Genomic DNA, 21750 nt, shown 5'->3' with positions numbered 1-21750 from the left:
AACACGGAGTGTGTAGTCCATCTCAAATAGGGTCACAAAAGTTATGTTATGATATTATTATTATCCGTAAACCTTTGTTAATAAAAAAAAATAACATTATAAATCAAGCGCTGATGACGTCTGAACGAGATCTAAGACTACAAAATAGAAGGAGCATTAAAGATAAAATAATCTTTTAGAAAGACATGATTAAATATCGTAATTAACTAGGTGGCTAAGTGTTGGAGTGATTAAGCTGTCAGACTCTAGCTTTTAAGATTCTAGGTTCGAATTCCGGTGTGGACAATTTTGTTATTTGTTGTATTGAAGAAAAAAAAAAAAAAAAAAAAAAAAAAAAAAAAAAAAAAAAAAAAACAAAACCACATTGTTATTTTCATTATTATCATATTTTATAATACTTTATCATTATTATCAGTATTTGTTTACTTCGTTTGTTTGTAAGTTTTTTTGTTTGTTTTTATTTTGTCTTTCTTTAAAATCTTTTTATCATTAGAAAAATCTATCTTATCATTTAAAAAATTATACATTTAATTATTATTTATATCCTCTGTTAATTTCTGCAATAAGGTCAAAGTAGAATTATAGAAGATGACTGCCGTTCGTAACAGCCTTTATTTCTGCGAGAATATTGCGGGTTCTCCACTAATAATAATAATAATAATAATAATAATAATAATAATAATAATAATAATAATAAATAATAATAATAATAATAATAATAAATAATAATAATAATAATAATAATAATAATAATAATAATAATAATAATAATAATAATAATAATAATGATGATGATGATGATAATAATAATAATAATAATAATAATAATAATAATGATAATAATAAAATAATAATAATAATAATAATAATAATAATAATAATAATAATAATAATTATTATTATTATTATTATTATTATTATTATTATTATTATATTATTATTATTAATATTATCATTATTATTATTATTATTATTATTATTATTATTATTATTATTATTATTATTATTATTATTATTATTATTATTAATATTATTGTTATAATGATAAAACTAGGTCCTGGATTTGAGAAGCTTTGCCAAGATGATGGTCATTTAAATCGATCGATATATGAAGAACGAGTTATCTCGGCAAAATTCTAAATAAGAGGCTTTCCAGAATAATCAGTTAACTGGTTAAGAGAAATGACATGTTATGTATTGAAACAATTACATCATCGCACGGTTTCCTCTTTTGTGGATACATATGTAGGTTAGAAAGCCATATAATTAGCACCGTTTTTGTGATAAAGACAAATGACCGCAAAAAGAGAATACATTTTCATAATATTATTAATGCAGTACTTTGCTCCTTTATCTATTTCATTTCCTCTTCGACCCGTATTTTCCTGGTTCCTCTTTCACAGTGAGTTCTTGTTCTCCTTCTCCTTCACTTCCTCCCTTTCTTTTCCTTCTCCACCCCCCCCCCCCCTCTCTCTCTCTCTCTCTCTCTCTCTCTCTCTCCCTCTTTCTCTCTCTGTCTCTCTCTCTGTCTCTCTCTGTCCCTCTCTCTCTCTCTCTCTCTCTCTCTCTCTCTCTCTCTCCCTACCTAACCATCTATCTATCTATCTATCTATCTATCTATCTATCTATCTATCTATCTATCTATCTATCTATATATATATATATCTAACTATCTATCTAACTATCTATCTATCTAATATCTCTCCTCTTCTTACTCTACCTCATTTTATGCTCGTTCTTAATTTCTGTGCAATAGTGTAAATTTGTCAACAGCCCAAATAAATAAAATCATATCAACGCATATACTAAACATGGTAATACTCTTCAATAGTCATAACGTCACTTCCCTCGTAATGACGCATTATAACTTAGTAACTGGCTCTAAACTATCAGAACAATGGCGGACGCCCTTATGAAATATTTCTCCGACGAGCATAAAAGCGTATCCAGAGGAAAAAAACCCAACCCATTATAAATCTGATCAATTTTTGACTTTTACACATTCTGATCACAAGAGATATGAAATGTTCTAGCCAGCATAAAGAATAAAAAGTACCGATTTTCTTTGTTTAGAAGAACGATGACCGCCGTTGACATTAGACTATTGAATCCAATTTATTAAAGATCAACGCTATTCAACCAAGTGACCTAAATCTTTTTCTGTCTATAAATCCCAGAGCTTTAACCGTAGAAATAGATTCAGATAATAACCGAGGTTACGATCTTTTGTTTGGGCTAATATTACAATTAAGATAGGCTATAGAAGGGAAAAAACGTTGCTCTCATTATCAAACTTAACATAGTGAGCAAGCCAATTTCCCAACCATATTACATAAACCTTTTTTTCTCTAACGAGACGAGAGAAAAAAATGATTAAATAGATGATTCGGCAGAATTCATTGATATATCTGTGACAAAAGTATAAGAGAAAGAAATCTTTTGTTTCGTTTGTCTTCACAAAAACTATGTATTATATTCCTTTTTCACAAGACAGGCCATTGATGTTCTGTCGGCTTATGTCTAATTCTGTCTTGAATTTCTATAAACGAAGATACGACGTATCAGTAGACAGTGGATTATTAGTTCGGTCAGTCAAGATTCTTTGAACTGTTTGAAATATTGTATTCCTAGTTGTCTTGTTTTACATAATAATTAACAAATCGTAGTCTGCTCTCATTTATATATATATATATATATATATATATATATATACATATATACATATATATATATGTGTATGTATATATATATATATATATATATATATATATATATATATATATATATATATATTCTTGTACTGCCTCAGTTACGAAATAACATTTTCTTGAATAAAGTAGTTAGAAAAGAAAAGAATAACGGCTTAAAATTTATAGAACTAACAAATTAACAAATAGAAACACACACACACACACACACGCACACACACACACACACACAAAACAAATTTTAAAAAAGGCAAACGCAGAAGGATCAAACAAAATCAATTTTCATCTTTATGAATAACAACAACAAAAACAACAACAAAAAATAGTTTGCATACTGTCTTTCTGTCAGACAAACATTTTATCGCAAGATATTTATAAAGTATTTTTCTTTGCCACTGTGTCGTAATTTGCTTTCTCAGATTCATTAAATTTGAGCGCTTGTTCCCTGTGTAGGCGGGGTAATGCGCCATAATAAGTGCTATTCATTATTATTATTATTATTATTATTATTATTATTATTATTATTATTATTATTATTATTATTATTATTATTATTATTATTATTATTATTATTATTATTTTTATTGTTGTTGTTGTTGATGATGTTCTTGTGATTATTACTATTCTTCTTCTTCTTCTTTCTCTTCTTCTTCTTCTTCTTCTTCTTCTTCTTCTTCTTCTTCTTATTATTATATTATTATTATTATTATTATTATTATTATTATTATTATTATTATTATTATTATTATTATTATTATTATTATTATTATTATTATTATATTATTATTATTATTATTATTATTATTATTATTATTATTATTATTATTATATTATTATTATTATTATTATTTATTATTATTATTATTATTATTATTATTATTATTATTATAGAATCAAAAGACTTGTCTAGGCTGCTTCCTCGTAGTATAATGTGAGAACAATGGAAGAATGGTCTAAAACCAACTTTTAGGGAACACAAAATAGGTCCTAATATTTGGCTCACCTTGTAACCTTTAAGAAAAACGGTCGCTAAAAAGAGATGGAACCCCCTATTTCTGTGTCTTGTTCAATCAATATTTCTGTCTCACAGTTCTTTTCTAGTGTTAAAGCCGAAAGGGTTCATCCGGCTAGAAGAGTTCCTACAACACCATATTGTCATTATGTAGTCAAAGTAACGACCCGAAGACTCAATAACCAGACGCCAAACACTAATTTTGATGTTCGAGACCCCCCCCCCCCAATAATTCTTTCTTCTAGAGTTGTGCTGTTTCCGAATATTTGGTGACCCTATTTTCTGAAATGAGAAATGTTGTGTATCTACTCGATTTAATATGGTGGTGGAATATGACACAACTCCACTCAATATGATATTTCAATAATTTTTACGATCTCCACAATATTTCCAATGACGTTAAATTGAATAAAAAATTGTTTTTGATTAAAAATAACATGGGGTAAACAATAAATACATTTCATTTGGGTTTCATCTAAAAAAATTAACCCCCACTTAGATTGCCCAGTTAAAAGTTGAACTCAAACAGAGATTTAGTGTAAGATTATCTGATTTTTATTTTGATTTAAGTTTTATTTTTCTAATTTCTGACGAGTAAAAATAAAATTCCCTTTATTTATCTTTAGGGTAAGTTAGTTATTTTTTTTTTCAATCATCAATTTTGAGAGAAAAAAACTAAAAGTACCTACCCAAATTCTGATTAGAGAAGGCTAGTAAAGTGAGTAATGGTGGCTACGTTTCTTCAAATCTCCCTGAAGAAAACTCAACCCGAATCTTCGAGGTGGTTATAGCCTTGGTCATTTCGCGTGGAGTAAAAATGTCGAAGTTTGACTCATCATACCAAAGCAAGCAATCAAGTATTGAGAACAATGTACATTTCTGATACGATATAATTTTATGTCTTCTGCTTTCATTCAAGTATTTATAGAATTTAATGATCTATACATCATAGGAATGCTAGCCAAAGAATAATCCGTTGTCTAGCATTTAAAATATTATTTTCACTAAATCTCGTCATGATTATACTTGTGGTTGATTGTCTCCTTACTAATTTTATCTGTCTTTTATGATAATAAAAGTCTATTCGTTGATACAATTTTGTTGATTCATATTGACCCTCTACATGCGGGTTTGCATTATACTATGATCTTACATCAAACCTTGTCATAATCATAATGATAATGCCAATGATGATAAGGACAATAATATTGATACTACTTCCAATACTACTATTACTACTACTACTACTACTACTACTACTACTACTACTACTACTACTACTACTACCACTGCTACTACTACTACTACTATTACTACTACTACTACTACTACTACTACTACTACTACTACTACTACTACTACTACTACTACTACTACTACTACTACTACTACTACCACCACTATTACTATTAACAAGTTAAAAGAAATGCCCGTCAATTTGTGTTGCTTCTCTTGTTGTATAAATTAAGTTTATCTATAGGGAAATATATGACCAGCTGTATCATGCCAGTGCCATTAAAGTGATTCGAATTAAATTTATTATCCAAATTATGACAATAATATAATAGATTGTATCTAAACGTTTCCAAGTGCCAAACATTTATAATTTTCATATTTCAACCATTTTGTCTTTAATCTTACTTTTCATCGTCGGGACCCCCCCCCCACACACACACACACACACGCACTCACACACATTATACCAGATTGCAGGGTCGGATGGGTCAAATGAGAGAAATATAATTTTGAAAGAAATACCAATTAGCCGTTAGAGAGTAAACACGCCAATTTAAGTGTAGCATAACACAAAGGCATTCATTTTGAATGTAATAATAGTCATTCTTATTTTCTTTATTTTCAGGCAAACTGGTGCCCTTTTTAGAGAATTTGGTGACCCTGGTCTCTATTCTAATCATCATCTGCGTCAGCCTGGAGAGGTTCTGGGCTGTGTACTACCCACTTAAAACCTATTCCTCCGGATCTAAGTCAAGAGCTATGATTTGTATGCTGGGCATATGGGTCTTGGGTGCTGTAGCCACTTGTCCTTTTCTGGTGAGTAAATTAATACCGGTGATTCCAATAGACAAAGAGTGTCATTATCACTTTCATGAGAACCATTGAAATGCCAGTGGATATTTTTTTCCCCACTCACGTGGATGCTGTAATAAATGTTAGGTAACACTTCAATCAAGGTTGTTTTGGTTAGTTTATCGTCATAAGTCTGATATCGCTTGAATTATCTATTTAATTATCACCATCACTACCATCGCCATCATCATCATCATCATCATCATCGTCAGCATCAGCTACAACATCATCATTATCAGCAGTAGTAACAGCATCATCCTCATTATCATCATCATCAGTATCATCATCATCATCGTCATCATTGTCTACATTTTAGCGTCGTCGTAAGAGGAGAAGGAGGAGGAGGAAGAAGAAGAAGATGAAGAAGAAGAAGAAGAGGGAGGGAGAGAGAGAGAGAGAGAGAGAGAGAGAGAGAGAGAGAGAGAGAGAGAGGAGTATAAACATGATTTATTAATAAACTGTCTCGATTACAAAAACCAAACTTACCTCGATTGCACAATTCTGACCTGGACACTCTATTCTTATGTAAATAAAGTATATTGCACTCATTTCATCACTCGACCCTGGTGAAAATTGATAACCATGCTACGCTGGTTTAAGGCATTGATCGATACGGTAAAAATGTCAGTATAAAAATGCAATGGGTAATATGTAAATATTGTAATTGTGCGGCTATGTGGTCTTGTGGTATGACATTCGCTTTCGGATCGGAAGGTCCTGTGTTCGAGCCTCGCGCTCGCCGCATGGTCCTTGGAAAAGGCTCTTTACTCACATTATCTCACCGTACTCAGGTGTAAATTGAGTACCTGGCCGTTAACAGCGTTGTCTTTGTCCGAAAAATAGTAATATCGCCTAACAGGCGGCATGTCCTGTCCTACATGTTAAATTTTGCTGTTGACCAGGGACCCCTTTTAAAGCGCTTTGAGCACATTTAGTGGATATTGCGCTATATAAAGCCCAATTTTAATTTTTAATTTTTTAAATTAGCTTCCATAAAGTATGTGGCGGATTAAATGAAGCGGTGTGAATTGCAATGAGAATGTTGAATCTGTTCTTTCTAATAGACATGGTTGTTCCGTACAGTCCATGTCATTTATTTTTGCCAATGTGCACAGAATAACTAGCAAATCTAAAATTAAATTAAAAAATTACAGACTGATATACGTGTAACTTGCAAACTTTTTGTTTAAATTGAGGGTAATTCTATTGCCCGTTTACTCAAAAGATTATTTTGAATATTTGCTATGGCGTAATGACCGGTCCTTAATTGGAACTTGATTCATTTGCGCGCACTTGCAGACTTTATTACCGGACCGATTTTATCGTTAATGGCTACAAAGATTCGTCTCGATCTATGTTGATCCTCACAAAACAGTAGTATAATAATTAAAAAGATGAATGCCTGTTCGCAAAAGCATATAATTCTTTGCAAATATTGTTGGTTATCTACTAGTCATTAAAAATAATCAATGTCTTGATACTTTTAAATATACTTAAATACAATTTGGCATTTAAAGACATCAGGTTAAATTAATAATATATTATTATCCAATATCAACATAACAAATTTTTTGTTCCTCTTTCAACGACTTGTCGACAGATGATGGCCAAGACGAATCATCTGTATCACCGACTAGACGGCAAAATGGTGGAGGTTTGTGAGACATACATCTACAAAATTTGGCACAAGTCTTACATTGTTGGAAGATTCGTCCTCGTGTTTGCCATCCCCCTTGGCTTGCTGACATTTCTATACAGTATGATTATCATGAAGGTACTGTGATAGGTCGACGTATCTGCAGATCTGATAGCCTAACGCATTTGGAGGGGGGGGGGGGTATTTCCAGTACAACGATGAGCCCATAACAATTTGGTTTATCAGGCCTGCAAATATGTACACGTCGGTCAAAACTTAAGTGAACTTAATTTTACAAGTGAGATAACCCAAAATTATTACAATCCCGTAGCTGTAATGGACATACTTTCTAAGTTCAGAACAAAATTTAGTGAATCAGCTTTAAAAAAGAACAAAACATAAAAGCTCTTCATAAATAGATAACATTAAATTTATTTCATCACTACATTAAAAGTATGACAATTTAAGATAAACAAAGACAGCTGAAGGACGAAAGTTATTTGCATTAATCCGACAAAAATATTCCTATTCTGGAATTTTTCAGCTGTTTGTTTTCAAAACTCGAATACACAAAATTGTTTTCTCTATTTCTATTCCAGGTCATTAACAAACCAATGGAATGCAAACAAATGACGGAAACAGCTAGAGCACAAGCTCAACAAAACCGGAGGCAGCTCGTCATCATGCTTATCGGCATCATTGTGCTCTTCTTCATCTGCCTACTACCGTTTCGTGTGTTCACCTTGTGGCTGTTATTTGCTTCCGAGTCAGACTACAGATCCTTGACCCCGGAAACACATGTCAATGTCATGCACTTTACACGTTTGCTCATCTACGCCAATAGTGCTGGCAATCCTATAATCTACCATCTTGTATCAACAAAGTTCAGGCGTGCGTTCCAGCGCGTTTTACGCATGTACTGTCCATTCTTCGCCAAACTTGGAATCGGCGCTGGCGTCCATGCTAACGGAACGTATTCACATGCTACACGAATGACGACTATGTCACATTACAGTGTGGTCAAGCAGTCCGCCAACGATTATTCAGAAACGGTAGAGGCTGTGTGATGTGATACTGAAGAGAATACAAACCAACATCAACCTCCGAAGAGCATTGCTTGATCGTACAACACAGTTTATTGTCCCAAGAACCGGGGTCTGAGTGGTGTGGTTTAGTTTATTCTCGTCGTCGTTTAAGTACATCAGACTCACAATCCAAGAATACTAATTGTACTTTACCCGACGTCAATGAGTTTGTAGATACTACGACTAATTTTCCAGACAAATGACAATACACAAAATGTGAAAAACCAACAAACAATATCTTGTGCTCTATTCTTTGGTTTGTAACTCAACTCATAAAATCTGCATCACAATGTATTCAAGAGATGCATATTTTATGCGAGTTATGACTGGAATTAACGAATATAAAGATTGGCTTCCCATTAAAATAGTGACATGAGTACAGCTGGATGCAACAGTAGATTTTTGCTCCTATGTTTTGAACATTGGGAGAATCTTCTCGACCAAATCGTGGAGTATGCAGGCTGTGCTAGGACCTATACATGGAAACAAAATAAATAAATTATTAAGCACTCCCCGTGATGGAGAATTAAACATCATTCTGAAAGTTACGTTTTATTTCAAATGACAACCTGCCAAGACGCTTAGGAATTGTTGGCGCTTATACATTACAAAACTCTACAAATCTTCAATAGGCTTTTTATGTGATCCACCACTTCAAAACGATATCGGGTCAGGATACGAGACATGGGCCATGTTTTCATTGTTTTATTCAGGAGAATGAATATGATATTTTAACCAGTTAGTTTAAGTACTCTAGAAAAACATGTATTTAAAATTTGGCCAGAAATCTCGTCCCTCAAATATCGATTGATTTAAATGACCCTCATATTGGCAAAAACTCTCAAATCTGGGTCTTCGCATATCAGGGAATATAGGGTCTTGCTGACACACTTATATAACTTTCATAAACAACGCCTCGCCCACCCTCTCTCCAGTTGGACAAAGGTTTCTATCCGCATTACAAGTTCAAGACACCAAAAACGAACTACAAACCCTCACTCCTTTGACGAGGTCTTGGTTCCGAGACAGAAAAGTGTATTCTCCCTCACAACTAAATTATAATGCAATGATTGATCCCTATACCCGTACAGAATCCTGGGCGCCTTATCATTCCTAGAAACCCGTCGATCTCAAAAGAAATCATCTATGGTCAATCATGCCCTTGATTCTCTTGATTCCCATCGTAAACACTGGATCAAGTGCTTGAAAGAATATTTCCCGTAATATATTGTTTTAATCGCTCATCCTCTTCCTTAACTCCAAAAGTTACTTAATTTAGATAAGCCCTTAAATTCTTAATTTCCTTATTGAGTAAGATCATCAACAAGTTTGCTCTATCCAACTCTCGCACGAGCCGTTCTGTTAAGTACACCGATATTGGTTCAATTTCAATTTGCTTTAATATTCTCTTTAGTTCAATGCGACAAGCTGTTTCTTGGGCATCTCTTACTATACTCTATACTATACTTATGATTTACATGTAAGATTTTGAAATTGACTATTTGTGGCCTTTCAATGATATGATTAACCCATTAAAAGGATCTCCACATACTTTTTGTGATCTCATTTAGAACAGCCCCCTGAGTTGACCTCTTCAACAGCACCTCATCGCTGAATCACTCCTGCCATCAAACATTATTCCTAATACAAGTTGGGAACTGGTCTGAAGTCTTTATATCTACAATTGTGGTTTCTCTTGTGTCTCCGTTCAACCCCAGTCTGCACTTTTTCCATTTAAACATATTTCTACACACCATCATGCGATGTTTTCATTTTTCATTGGAAGGGAGGCGATTAATTGTCATTTATCATTTTATTTTGACTGAATATTTATTTATTTCGTCTAATTTCAGAAATTACTATGGCATTGGCAGTGCAATACAATATCTCTTATAATAGATTCAGATAATTATATTTCCTTCAGCGACTTTGTGACCGTGCAGTATAACACCCGCATACCTGTTCAACTCCTTGTTTTGAGCTCCGCTCTCTGCGATACAAAGTGTAGTCCTTGGAGAGGATCTTTTTCTTCGAACTCAAGTATAGAGTGGTACCATCGCTGTCTTTGTTTTAAAATATTTAAGATGTCCTCAAAAGCTATGTGTCTTGTCCTACAGAGCAAGTGTTCCTGTTTGCTTTGGACCCTTCCAGATGTTTTCAACACCTTTAGTGGATATTGCTCTATATAAAAGCTCTTGTTTTCAACCATTCGCGGACAAACACTGGAACAAATAATACATCATCGTTTTATGAATTATTTCAAACCATGACAACCCCCCCCCCCCCCAAAAAAAAAAAAAAAAAAGAAAAAAAAAGACAACAACAAAAAACAAAAAATGAAAAACAACAAAGATAAAAACAAACAAAAAATATCAATAACTATTCAATATTAGATAATGTTATATTATATGATTACAGTTCACCCTTCAAATGAAAATCATAAACAACAAAACTTGATAAATAAAGTAGAATATGAATTCTTGCTTTCTGTGGAACAAAGCGTATGCAAATGAATAAATAGCATATCCGGTAAAAGTCATAATTGACGAAGGTATAAGCGATACTTTAAATGCTACATGTAGATTATGTTGTTGCGCGAGGCTCTAAAAAGTAACAAAGATATGTAGAAGAACTAACATTTCATTTGATTATTAAAGAGAAGAGGGAGAGAGGGAGAGAGAGAGAGAGAGAGAGAGAGAGAGAGAGAGAGAGAGAGAGAGAGAGAGAGAGAGAGAGAGAGAGAGAGAGAGAGAGAGAGAGAGAGAGAGACGAGTACTCGGGGAATTTGATATTAGTCACAACCGCAGTTCAACTTGATTGCTAATGGAACATTGAGGAGTGGTCATTTCATCAAGTTGTATTCTCTATATTATATTATAAATGCGGTCAGATCACGTGACAGCAAAGGAAATAAGGCATAGAAGATATTATATAGGGCATGGGAAATTGTTAATAAGCTTTGAAGTAAGCACATGTCTACTCTAAAAGTTTTTCACTCTGGACACCATATCTTATAGATAGTATGCGCTTGGCTAAGAAGCTCACAACATGGCCATCCGGAAGTATTAACGGATCAACACACAAAACTCTGTGTAACCATGAACTTTTATAGTCTGGTTAATGCAGTTTAGTGAGAACAACTCACAAACGCGGATGGCAAAAACAATAACAAAGGCCTGAGTGACGTCATCTTCGAACTATCTATATCTCATAGTAATTTCGTTGGTAAACAATCCTTTAAACTAAACAACCAAATTTTGATGACAACAGAATTGAAATTCTAACCAGTACACGAACAAAACAAACTACATCATCGTATCTCATATAACTCGAGGTGAATTAGGTTTGCAACAACCGACATCGAACTCGGGGCATGGCTGGCACTTCTTACTCAGGGAAAAAGATCTGTAATGATGTATAGGGAACACTACGGTGCGAGACCAAAAAAAAACAAAAAAAAAAAACAAACAAAAAAACAAGCAACAAAACAAATACAGGACAAAAATCACCCTGTCTAGAATGGGGATTAAACCTCAGACCTATGAGTAAAGAGAAGTTACGAGTAGCAAGCCCGCACTGTTGATTTTCAAAAAAAATGTTTAAACTTCATTGCATTTTACAGAGCTGTTTATGGCAATTGTCGCTGCTTGAAGCTCAAAGAAATAAATAACAATAATACAATGAATGAGAGCTTCGATAGATGTTTTGTGACTTATCAACGCCATCATCTCATCTCTCATACGTTTTTAGTTTCATTTATCGTGTTTTGTTAACACGGGTAAACCTGAAACGTCCACATCATCTGGTTCGTAAATTAAATTGAAGCTTTCAATCTATTATAATATTGTTATTGAATGCTGTGGAAATAAAATCGTATCTGTGCTAAAATGTATATATATATATATATATATATATATATATATATATATATATATATATATATATATATATATATATTGATAATGTTGCACCATTTCATGTTCAGGAATAATTCTGTATTACCATTTATTTTATATAATGTAGGCTTACATAATATTTGAATATTTATACAAAACAATGGGAAAAGCAACGCATTTGTAAATTATTTTGACACGACTTATTATGGTTGTGTTTCGTGGGTTAAATTGATCTTCTTCAAAATGTTACCTGATGTGGTGATCTCTCTGTAAACTATACTTATATTATTATCTTGTTATCTCTGCATCGTCAATAATTTCATGGCAATCACCTCTTTCACATGACTTTGATAAGTGATATTTATTACTACATTCGAGCACGGTTTCCTTGAACTTCTCGGGACGTGCAAAATAGTTTGTTCCAGGAAATCGGAAGCCATATCTATACAAAGAGAAATCATTAGAATGTCGCGATTTTTTTCCTTATTTAATAAGGAAAAAAATTCGCGACATTCTAATGAGTTCGAGGAAACAGTGTGTTCGAGAAAACCGTGTTCGAGGAAATCGTGCTCGACCCATCATCTCAAAACGATGTTCTGTCGGGATAAATCGGATCCCGATAAAATAAATTTAGAATGCGACCGTGTACTTGTGTTCAATGACAATACCTGTAATTTTTTTCTCCACCAATACCAAGAGAAATTAACCTCAAGTATTATATGTTGGACTATAAATTCAATTTGTAGTCCTTCAGAGCCATTGGGCGAATGGAGCCGGAGTTTATCCCTGTTTCTATCGCGTGAAACGGACAGTAGCAATTGCTTGCTATCCATTGGGTAGGGCGCTAGTCTATCGCAAAGAACTTTCCGCCAAATCTAACAGACTCAGCTACCCATTTACTGCTGGGTGGACTGGGTAGGGGGGGGGTCAGAAAAAAATCTTGGGATCGATCTCGGTCCTCTGCGTGCGAAGCGAGTGCTCTATAAACTGAGCTATCGGGACCCACATAAATTCAATTTGCAGCAACTTTTTCATCCAGACGTAATGCTTTGAGGAGAAGGGTCACGTTTATCCCACCGTTTCTTTTCTGGTATGGTGGAGGCTATGAAACCGATGAAGTGAATTGGGTTTGAAGTTAAGCTGGGATTTTATATTACGAAATTAAGACTGATTCTTTTTTCAACTTTCTGACTCATGCATGAACCTGTAAACCAACATTTTTGATACAATTGAGAAAATCCAAATCCAACATAAATGTTAAGTAGAACAAGGTATTATGGAATATCAGTTATGTTACGAAGACATTATATTATAATACGGATTACAAATTAGACAATCGAACAAAAGTTAGGTAAATATTTGGAATAAGAAGAAATGCAAGATGTTTTTAAAAACTAAACATTAAAATTTGATAGTGAGGAAAATATGACTCATAAGTGGAAAATTCGGCCCTGGTGTAAATGAGTACCTGGCTCTAGGCAGTGACGGTTATGTGGTCTAGTGGTATAGCACTCGCTTTTGGATCGGAAGGTTCTGAATTCGAGCCTCACTCGGCGCATAGTTGAGTCCTTCGAAAGGCTCTTTACTCACATTCTCTCACCGTACTCAGGTTAACATGAGTACCTGGCCGTCAACAGCGTTGTCTCTGTCGAAAAATTGAAATATCTCCTAACGCGTAATGTCTCGTTGGTTTAGGGACCCTTTGTAAAGCGATTTGAGCCCGTATATAAAAGCTCCAAGCTCAAAACTGAGTGACGGATATTTAAGTATTAGAACCGAAAGGACGCCATTCGTGCGGCTATGTGGTCTGGTGGTATGACACTCGCTTTCGAATCGGAAGAGCCTCGCTCGGTGCATAGTTGAGTCCTTGACAAAGGCTCTTTACTCAAATTCTCTCACAATACATGTGTAAAATGAGTACCTGACAGTAAACAGTGTTGTCTGTCGGAAAAAAAAATATTGTGATATCACCTAACAGGCGTCATGTCTCGTTTCATGTAGCCCCTAGTCCCCTTTGAGCACGTTAAGTTGATATTGCACAATATAAAAGCTCAAGTTTTTCTACAAGCGCATAGAGCATGTCATCGTCATGATTGTGAGCTATAATAATAATAATAATAATAATAATAATAATAATAATAATAATAATAATAATAATAATTATTATTATTATTATTATTATTATTATTATTATTATTATTATTATTATTATTACTATTATTACTATTATTATTATTATTATTATTATTATTATTATCATTATTATTACTATTATTATTATTATTATTATTATTATTATTATTATTATTATTATTATTATTATTATTATTAATGATAATAATATTAATAGTCGAATGGTACTGTAAGACATGGGCATACGATTCCATATGGCCTGCAGTAACTCAACTTTTATAATTTAGACTTAAAATCCAATTTTTAGCTTCGAGGTCCTAATTTCAGAGACAGATGTTCAGTCACACTTGTGACATTCATGAAATCCTTACTAATTATATTATTGGATTTATTCTTTTCATCAATTTATCACCTTCCCTCTATCTTCTTTATCAAGCTTACATTTGTATTGCTGTGGTTATTTACTAATGATTAAAAGAAACCATGTTAATAATATCAGGATATTGAATTTATCATGAATCAATGACAATGAACTGCTGGAGTTTGCTGTGTTTACTAAGTCAAACAAAAATAAGAAATGTGCATAAGTTCAAAATTACCATAAATTGGAAAAGATTGTTGATAATCGTCGAAGTGTTTATGCTTGAAACGAAAAAAGTAATAGATGAAAATGTTTTATACATGAAATTGATCCTATGTTCGCATCTTCGTCAATGTTATTGTTAATTGACAATAATATTATAGATTATGTTACCACGATTTATTATGATATGACAATTTATTATTGACAATTAAAACATTTATTAACACCACACACTGCATGTTTCGTTATTATTTATCCTTATATCCGAAAGGCATTATGGTATTATGTCGTGATAAAATAAATATAACATTCGTGACCGAACAAAATATCAATCAATCATGGAACGATTTGGGCTAAAAAAAACGTTTCAGACAGTAAATTAAAGCAATATAAACATAAATACATCCTTGGAATCCTGATTCTTATTGGTCTCATGTTCGAATTCCACTGTGGTCGGCACCAAATTGAACACTAGAAAAAAAACCCAAACACATTCTTTACGAACATTCCTTCACCGTACTCAGGTGTAAAATAAGTAGCAGGCCGGTAACAATATTGTTTCAACTAAAAAAGTAAATATTGTCAAAGCATTTTTATGAGACAAATTAGAGGCGTAATATCAAAGCTAATGTTTTTAGTTTTTACATGTTAATGATAGGTGAATCAAACTATCCATGTACATGCTCATTTTTAATACATTTTTTTCCAATTTTGAAAAGTAGCAAAATTCTCTAGGATCGAGTGAGTTAAATCAATCAGCTTTTATAATAAGTGGCTACGTGACAAGGTTGGAAGAAAAGTATTCATTAATTTGAAATGAAATAAAAAAGAAGCCTATTAAAGGGATGATAATCTAATATTAGAAAGTAAAGTTTTTTCTAAGTCTACGGAAATATAGCTGGAGTGAGATGAACTCCGTTCTTATGTTTGCATTACTAAAATAAAACTTTTAAAAAAATTAAGGTAAATCATTGTTATGTGACACATGTCAAATTTTATTTGCTTGGGACACCAAGTAAATCGCTTTGGGCACATAAGTAGATGTTGTCTTGTATAAAATGACACATTAAAAAACAAAAAGAATAATCTTGGATCCAATAAAACGTTAAAATCAGGACTTGATTTTTTCTCAAGTGATATGTGACCAATCGTGCCAAAATGGTATGACGTCGGGATGAATTACATGCTTAAAATGGAACATTATTGAGCTTAACACACATTTTGAGCTAAAATTTAAAAATAGAGTACGTACATGAGGAAACATAGTTTTGTTTGTTAAACTACAAAAATAACTTCAATATCCTATTTCTTATCAATTTGTGTTTAAACTTATTTTTAAAAATTTCGTTCATTCCTAAACAAAACCGTATAGAGGCGGCGGGTCACGTTTACATAGTGTCTAAAGTTGCCACATCGGAACTGTTTCCAAGTTGTAGGACATGTAATGAGAAAGGTTTACTCTTCAATCACGAGAATGAACAATTGGATGGATTGAGATTGAAGAACATATTCCAGTTTTTTCGTTAAGGACTGGTATAGTTAAGGGCAAACCCACACCGGAGACTGTCTACGTACCAACCCGGCACTGTCGTTCTATGCCGTCTTCCGGATAAAGACGTCGGGCACGGACAAAATACTGAGAATAAAGAGAAGAGCCGCCAGACCTACCAATACCAAGCACGAAAAAGAAACGACAGAGGACGTCGGGTGCTTGGTATGGGTAGGTCTAGCGGCTCTTCTATTTATTCTTAGTATTTTGTCCGTGCCCGACGTCTTTATCCTGAAGATGGCAGAGGACGGCAGTGCCGGGTTGTCGGCGTGTCGGAGTCAGTCTCCGGTGTGGGTCATGTCAACCCTAAGGCAGCATCCATCCTCAGAAGACCGTTTTCATCCACCGTCTCTAAACGGTTTTATGTCAGGATGGGGACTTTTGACCTCACATGCTGTGTCCTCTATTCCCCTATAGCTCTTTTCTAAGTTGCATTTTGCCTTTGTCTTGATGGAAAGCGATAACTTGGTTTTGTCATTCTGTGAGAGGGAAACAGTCAAATGTATAGTGTTATCTTGGGGATGGGCTTTGTTTTTCCTTAAATAATTATTTAATATTTGAGCTTTTATATAGAGCAATGTCCACTAAACGTACTCAAATCGCTTTACAAGTGGTCCCTTGCCAACAGCAACATTTAACATGTAGGACGGTACATGACGCCTGTTAGGTGAGACAATGCTGTGAACGGCCATGTGTTCATGTTACACTACCTGAGTACGGTGAGTAAAAGGCCTTCTCCAAGGACTCAACTATGAGCCGAGCGAGGCTCGAACCCACGACATTCCGATCAGAAAGCGAGTGTCATACCACTAGACCACATATATATTATTCCTTGTAAATCATCTCGGTTATTTACTGATCGTTATATTTTATTGTTTTGAAAATATTTTGTTAATATTAGAGTGTATTCCTCATAGTGGGATCCTTTGTGTCCGATCGTGAGTTCTTGATAAACTTAAAGTACTAAAACAAGTTGATAGCATGCTCTTTGAATCTACATCTGATTTCTATTTAAACCGATTGTCCTTTGTCTTACTTTTTCTTCGGTGCTCTAATTGTAATTCTAGAATCTTTTCACTAACCCATTTTCTTCGGGCGCTGATATTTTCTAAAACGTTGCAAGCGCTGTAAAACGGCATCTACATCTAAACAGGAAAAACAAACAAACCAAAAGTAATATAACAATACAAAAAAAAACCATTTCGGGATTGTTTAGATGGCAAAAATAGAAATAAGACTTGCGGTATGATGTCGTTTTAATTTTTTGGTTTTATCTAAAAGAAAGAGTATACATTTTAGGGAACTAAAAAGGGAAAATGTCATATGTAGCGCATCGTCTTGTAGCGAATTTATATACACTTATTTTGAAGTCTAAATTACAAGACATGCCGATGTCTAGTTGTTGTTATTTCAAGAGAGTACTAGAATACACATATTCTGGGTCAATAAAACAGAAGCCTCACCCAAGTCTGGTTTTTGCGTCTATAAATTCAATTGAACTATCAAATTCGCCATTAGTTACATTTTAAGGCTGTGGGTTACAGTTCTATGGTTATTTAAACTTCAAATCCACTTTTTTAAAAGTCATCTACATGTAGTTCATCCCATTATAATACTGTTTTGAGGCGATAAATCACATTTTAACATCAGGGGTTCTGGCACTGGAAATTTGCCGTTATTGGGTAGACCATCTTTTATAGCTGGTGGGAAATACCAGTGCGTGTGTGTGTGTTTGTGTGTGTGTGTGTGTGTGTGTGTGTGTGAGAGAGAGAGAGAGAGCAAGTAAAAACTTTTTCCTTTTTTTTAACGGTATATTTCTTATTGATGCTATGCGCATAGGTAAAATACTCACATTTGCCCTCCAGATGAAACATACCAATATACAAAACGCACAACCTTCAACGTACGTAAATAGTTTGATTATTTATTTTAGGGAGAACTATCACCCATTTGAAAAATGAAAATAACTCTGAAAATAAAAAATAAAGCGGAATGACGTCATCTTCATTCATTCTGTAGGTTGTCTAGTGTAAGTTTTTTTTCAAAACTCTGATCTTGGCACCATCATATACTGTGATGACGCCGCACCGCTGCCTAAGGATGGCAAGTGAGAAATTGCTACTGACAGTTTACCAGTTAACTACCATGCTCTGATAACACACATATTTAGAAATTTGTCCTGACAACTTCCTTCAATTATCGATCGATTTTAACGACCCTCATCTTGGCAAAAATTCTCAAACCTGGAACCTCGCGAGGTCCCAGATTTGATAATTTTTGCCAAAATGAGGGTAATTTAAATCGATCGATATTTGAAGGAAGAGTTTTCTGGCAAAAAAATGTAATACGTGTCTGTCCAGATTATGGAGGTTAACTGGTTAAAACCGAATATATTCCGGTTCCGTGGGCGTTAGGACTCTAGTGGACTACTTCAAAATGAAAAAATAAATACATAAATAAACAAATACATATATTTGAGCATTTATAAAGAGCATTTCAAAGGATAAATCGTGTTCGATGCACTTCAGAATGTTTCATTTAAAAAAAAAACAAACAAAAAAAATTAAAAGAAAAACCAATAAACCAAAAAATCCCAAAACAAAATCAATAAAAAATCCCAAAACAAAACAAAACAAAAAAACTTTCTCATCGCACGCTGTTGAATAAAAAAAATACAAAGAAACAATAACAATCTTAAGGTAGATTTTTATTAATTAAAAAATAGTATATGCCCTTCCGCCACGACATCATAAGATATCGTCGGCTAGGCATTCCACAAAGGAATATAGATAATTCATCAAATAAGATGTCTGATGTCAACAGGAATCACCCATGTTTTCCAAGTGAGCAAATTCAAATTGGGGGGTTAATAATCTTGCTTAAGTAAAAAACAAACAAACTTAAGTGCCTGAAGCGGGACTCGAAACCAGGCCCTTATTAAGTTAAATAAACGCTATTAGTAAAGAAAATGTGCTAGCTATACCAAAGTCGTTCAAAAATCACGATCCTGTATTTAAAATTTTACAAAGGCTTTCGCTGAAACCCACACAATGATGTCTAGGGCCAAATTTTAAATAGATATGTCTCCCTCAGAGTGAATAAAAAATCAAAAACAAAATTCAAATTTCAGTGTAACTATAAATTCGATTTCCAGCCTCTAGTTCATTCTGACATTAAAAACCCTTTGACACTGTAGGTCATAGCAATGAATCCTTATTTACCCCAAAAAATCTTTGTTCAAGCCAGAAGAGTTTAATTATATTTGAACCTAAAAATAACCAAAAAGACCAGGGACAGACATTTACTCTGGTAGCCCCAGAATTTCATAAAAGACTTTTATGTCTTTCGTCTTCCATAGGAATCTGGTGTTATGTCAGAATACAAAAAAAATAAAATTGAGCTTTATATAGCGCAATATCCACTAAATGTGTTCAAAGCGCTTTACAAGGGATCCCTGGTCAACAGCAACATTTAACATATAGGACGGGACATGCCGCCTGTAAGGCGATATTACAGTTTTTCGGACAAAGACAACGCTGTTAACGGCCAGGTACTCATTTTACACCTGAGAATGGTGAGAGAAAGTGAGTAAATAGGCTTTTCCAAGGACTCAACTATGCGCCGAGCGCGAGGCTCGAACCCAGGACCTTCCGATCCGAAAGCGAGTGCCATACCACAAGACCACATAGCCGCACAAATGAATCAGATAGTTGAATAATTCAAGATTACAATGATCAAAATTTAGAGGTTTACAATTTTGAAGCTTAAGAAACAAAATTTCCATTCGTCCATGAAGGCATTTATTATATCCCACATTTTATAATATAAGCTTAAGATAAGTGTAAAGTTCACCCCCAAATAATACCGTTTTGAGACGGTTTGTAACATAATGGAATGAATTATTAAATCTTTGGAGCCACCCCAAAAACATCCAAGTGTCACCAAAGGGGATCTAAAATGGATATCTCACCACGTACACTATCAGCTCGATAAAATATCCTTTGAATCTTCCCATTAGACGGTTTCGGCCTTTAAAATGTATTTAGCTCGGGGTCAATAAACTTGAGTTTAAAGACATCATCACTAGACTATGTCGCAATGCCTTTCTCAACATAAAAAAAAATATCAACTTAGAAAACGGCAACTTAGAAGTAACATACAAATGAGATCGAGTTTAAAGTCTTAAAAAAATAATATTTACATTTTTATTTAATGTTATTTTATAGACAAGGTTTTAAAAAAAATTATTGAGACATTACAGGTTTGAATAACTCCAAAGCTATGTACGATTTCATCAAACGGTTTTTGCAAATGGTGCAGAATTTATTTAAGTTTTGATTGAAAGAAGTTTTAACACGGTGTGCTAGCCTGAGTTTTAGTAGCTGAGTTATCAATAGAAAATGGTAATTTTGACATAAATCGTGATTTACACTGTCTGTTTTTAATTATTGACACATTTCAAATTGGATTAAACTAAAAAAAAAAACAGCTGCAACGACATAGATTTTGGTTTTCAACATAGCAATCTAAATTGATTAAAGTCTGTTATTTTTCTGATATCTTGTGATCGTGTGTTTGCGCAATCGTCTGATTTAAAGCTCCCCGTGATCACCATCATTTTGAATGACAAGCCGAAATCGTCTCTGCAATTCCTCCCACGTATATGCAGCATGAGTAAAAATGTGGCAGAGCGAAAGGTTTCTCTTATTTTTGTCTTCAGGTCACGCATGTTTCTCACGGGGATTCTAAACTGCCTGCTCTTCACATATCCCCATAAAAAAAGTCTAGTGAGGTTAGATCAGGTGATCTCGGAGGCGAGGAAATTTAACCATTTTGACCGATCTCTCGGTCTCAGAACTATTCATTAAAACATTTCCTAAATGAGGGGGAACGCCATGTTGAATATTTGAAAAAGATGCTAGATTAAAAGATAATCAAATTCATCTGATTTCTGTTTCCTCCAATGTCGAACATTGTGTGTACATGCCCGCACACATAAAAGGTTGCTTCATCTGAGAAGGCAATGTTTTCAGTGCGATGTCTGTCAAGATTCAAGAATA

The 21750-nt window shown here is 33.7% G+C and overlaps 1 protein-coding gene across 2 annotated transcripts in view; it reads left to right on the top strand.

Annotated features, from left to right (window-relative positions):
* Positions 1 to 12406, top strand: part of LOC144966528 (QRFP-like peptide receptor) — a 195435-nt gene extending 183029 nt beyond the window's left edge. For both annotated transcript variants that reach the window (XM_078903159.1, XM_078903160.1), the window contains 3 exons: positions 5582 to 5772; positions 7409 to 7582; positions 8044 to 12406. In XM_078903159.1, coding sequence (XP_078759285.1) covers positions 5582 to 5772; positions 7409 to 7582; positions 8044 to 8511 — 833 coding nt within the window. In that variant the 3' untranslated portion in view covers positions 8512 to 12406. The remainder of the gene's footprint in view (positions 1 to 5581; positions 5773 to 7408; positions 7583 to 8043) is intronic.
* The last annotated feature ends 9344 nt before the right edge of the window (positions 12407 to 21750 follow it).

The sequence above is a fragment of the Berghia stephanieae genome, chromosome 2 (genome assembly GCF_034508935.2).
Source record: "Berghia stephanieae isolate SIO BIC M18660-M18661 chromosome 2, UCSD_Bste_1.3, whole genome shotgun sequence".
Lineage (NCBI taxonomy): Eukaryota > Metazoa > Mollusca > Gastropoda > Nudibranchia > Aeolidiidae > Berghia > Berghia stephanieae.
Note: the sequence above shows the minus strand (reverse complement) of the source record. Positions and strands in the feature narration are given on the sequence as shown.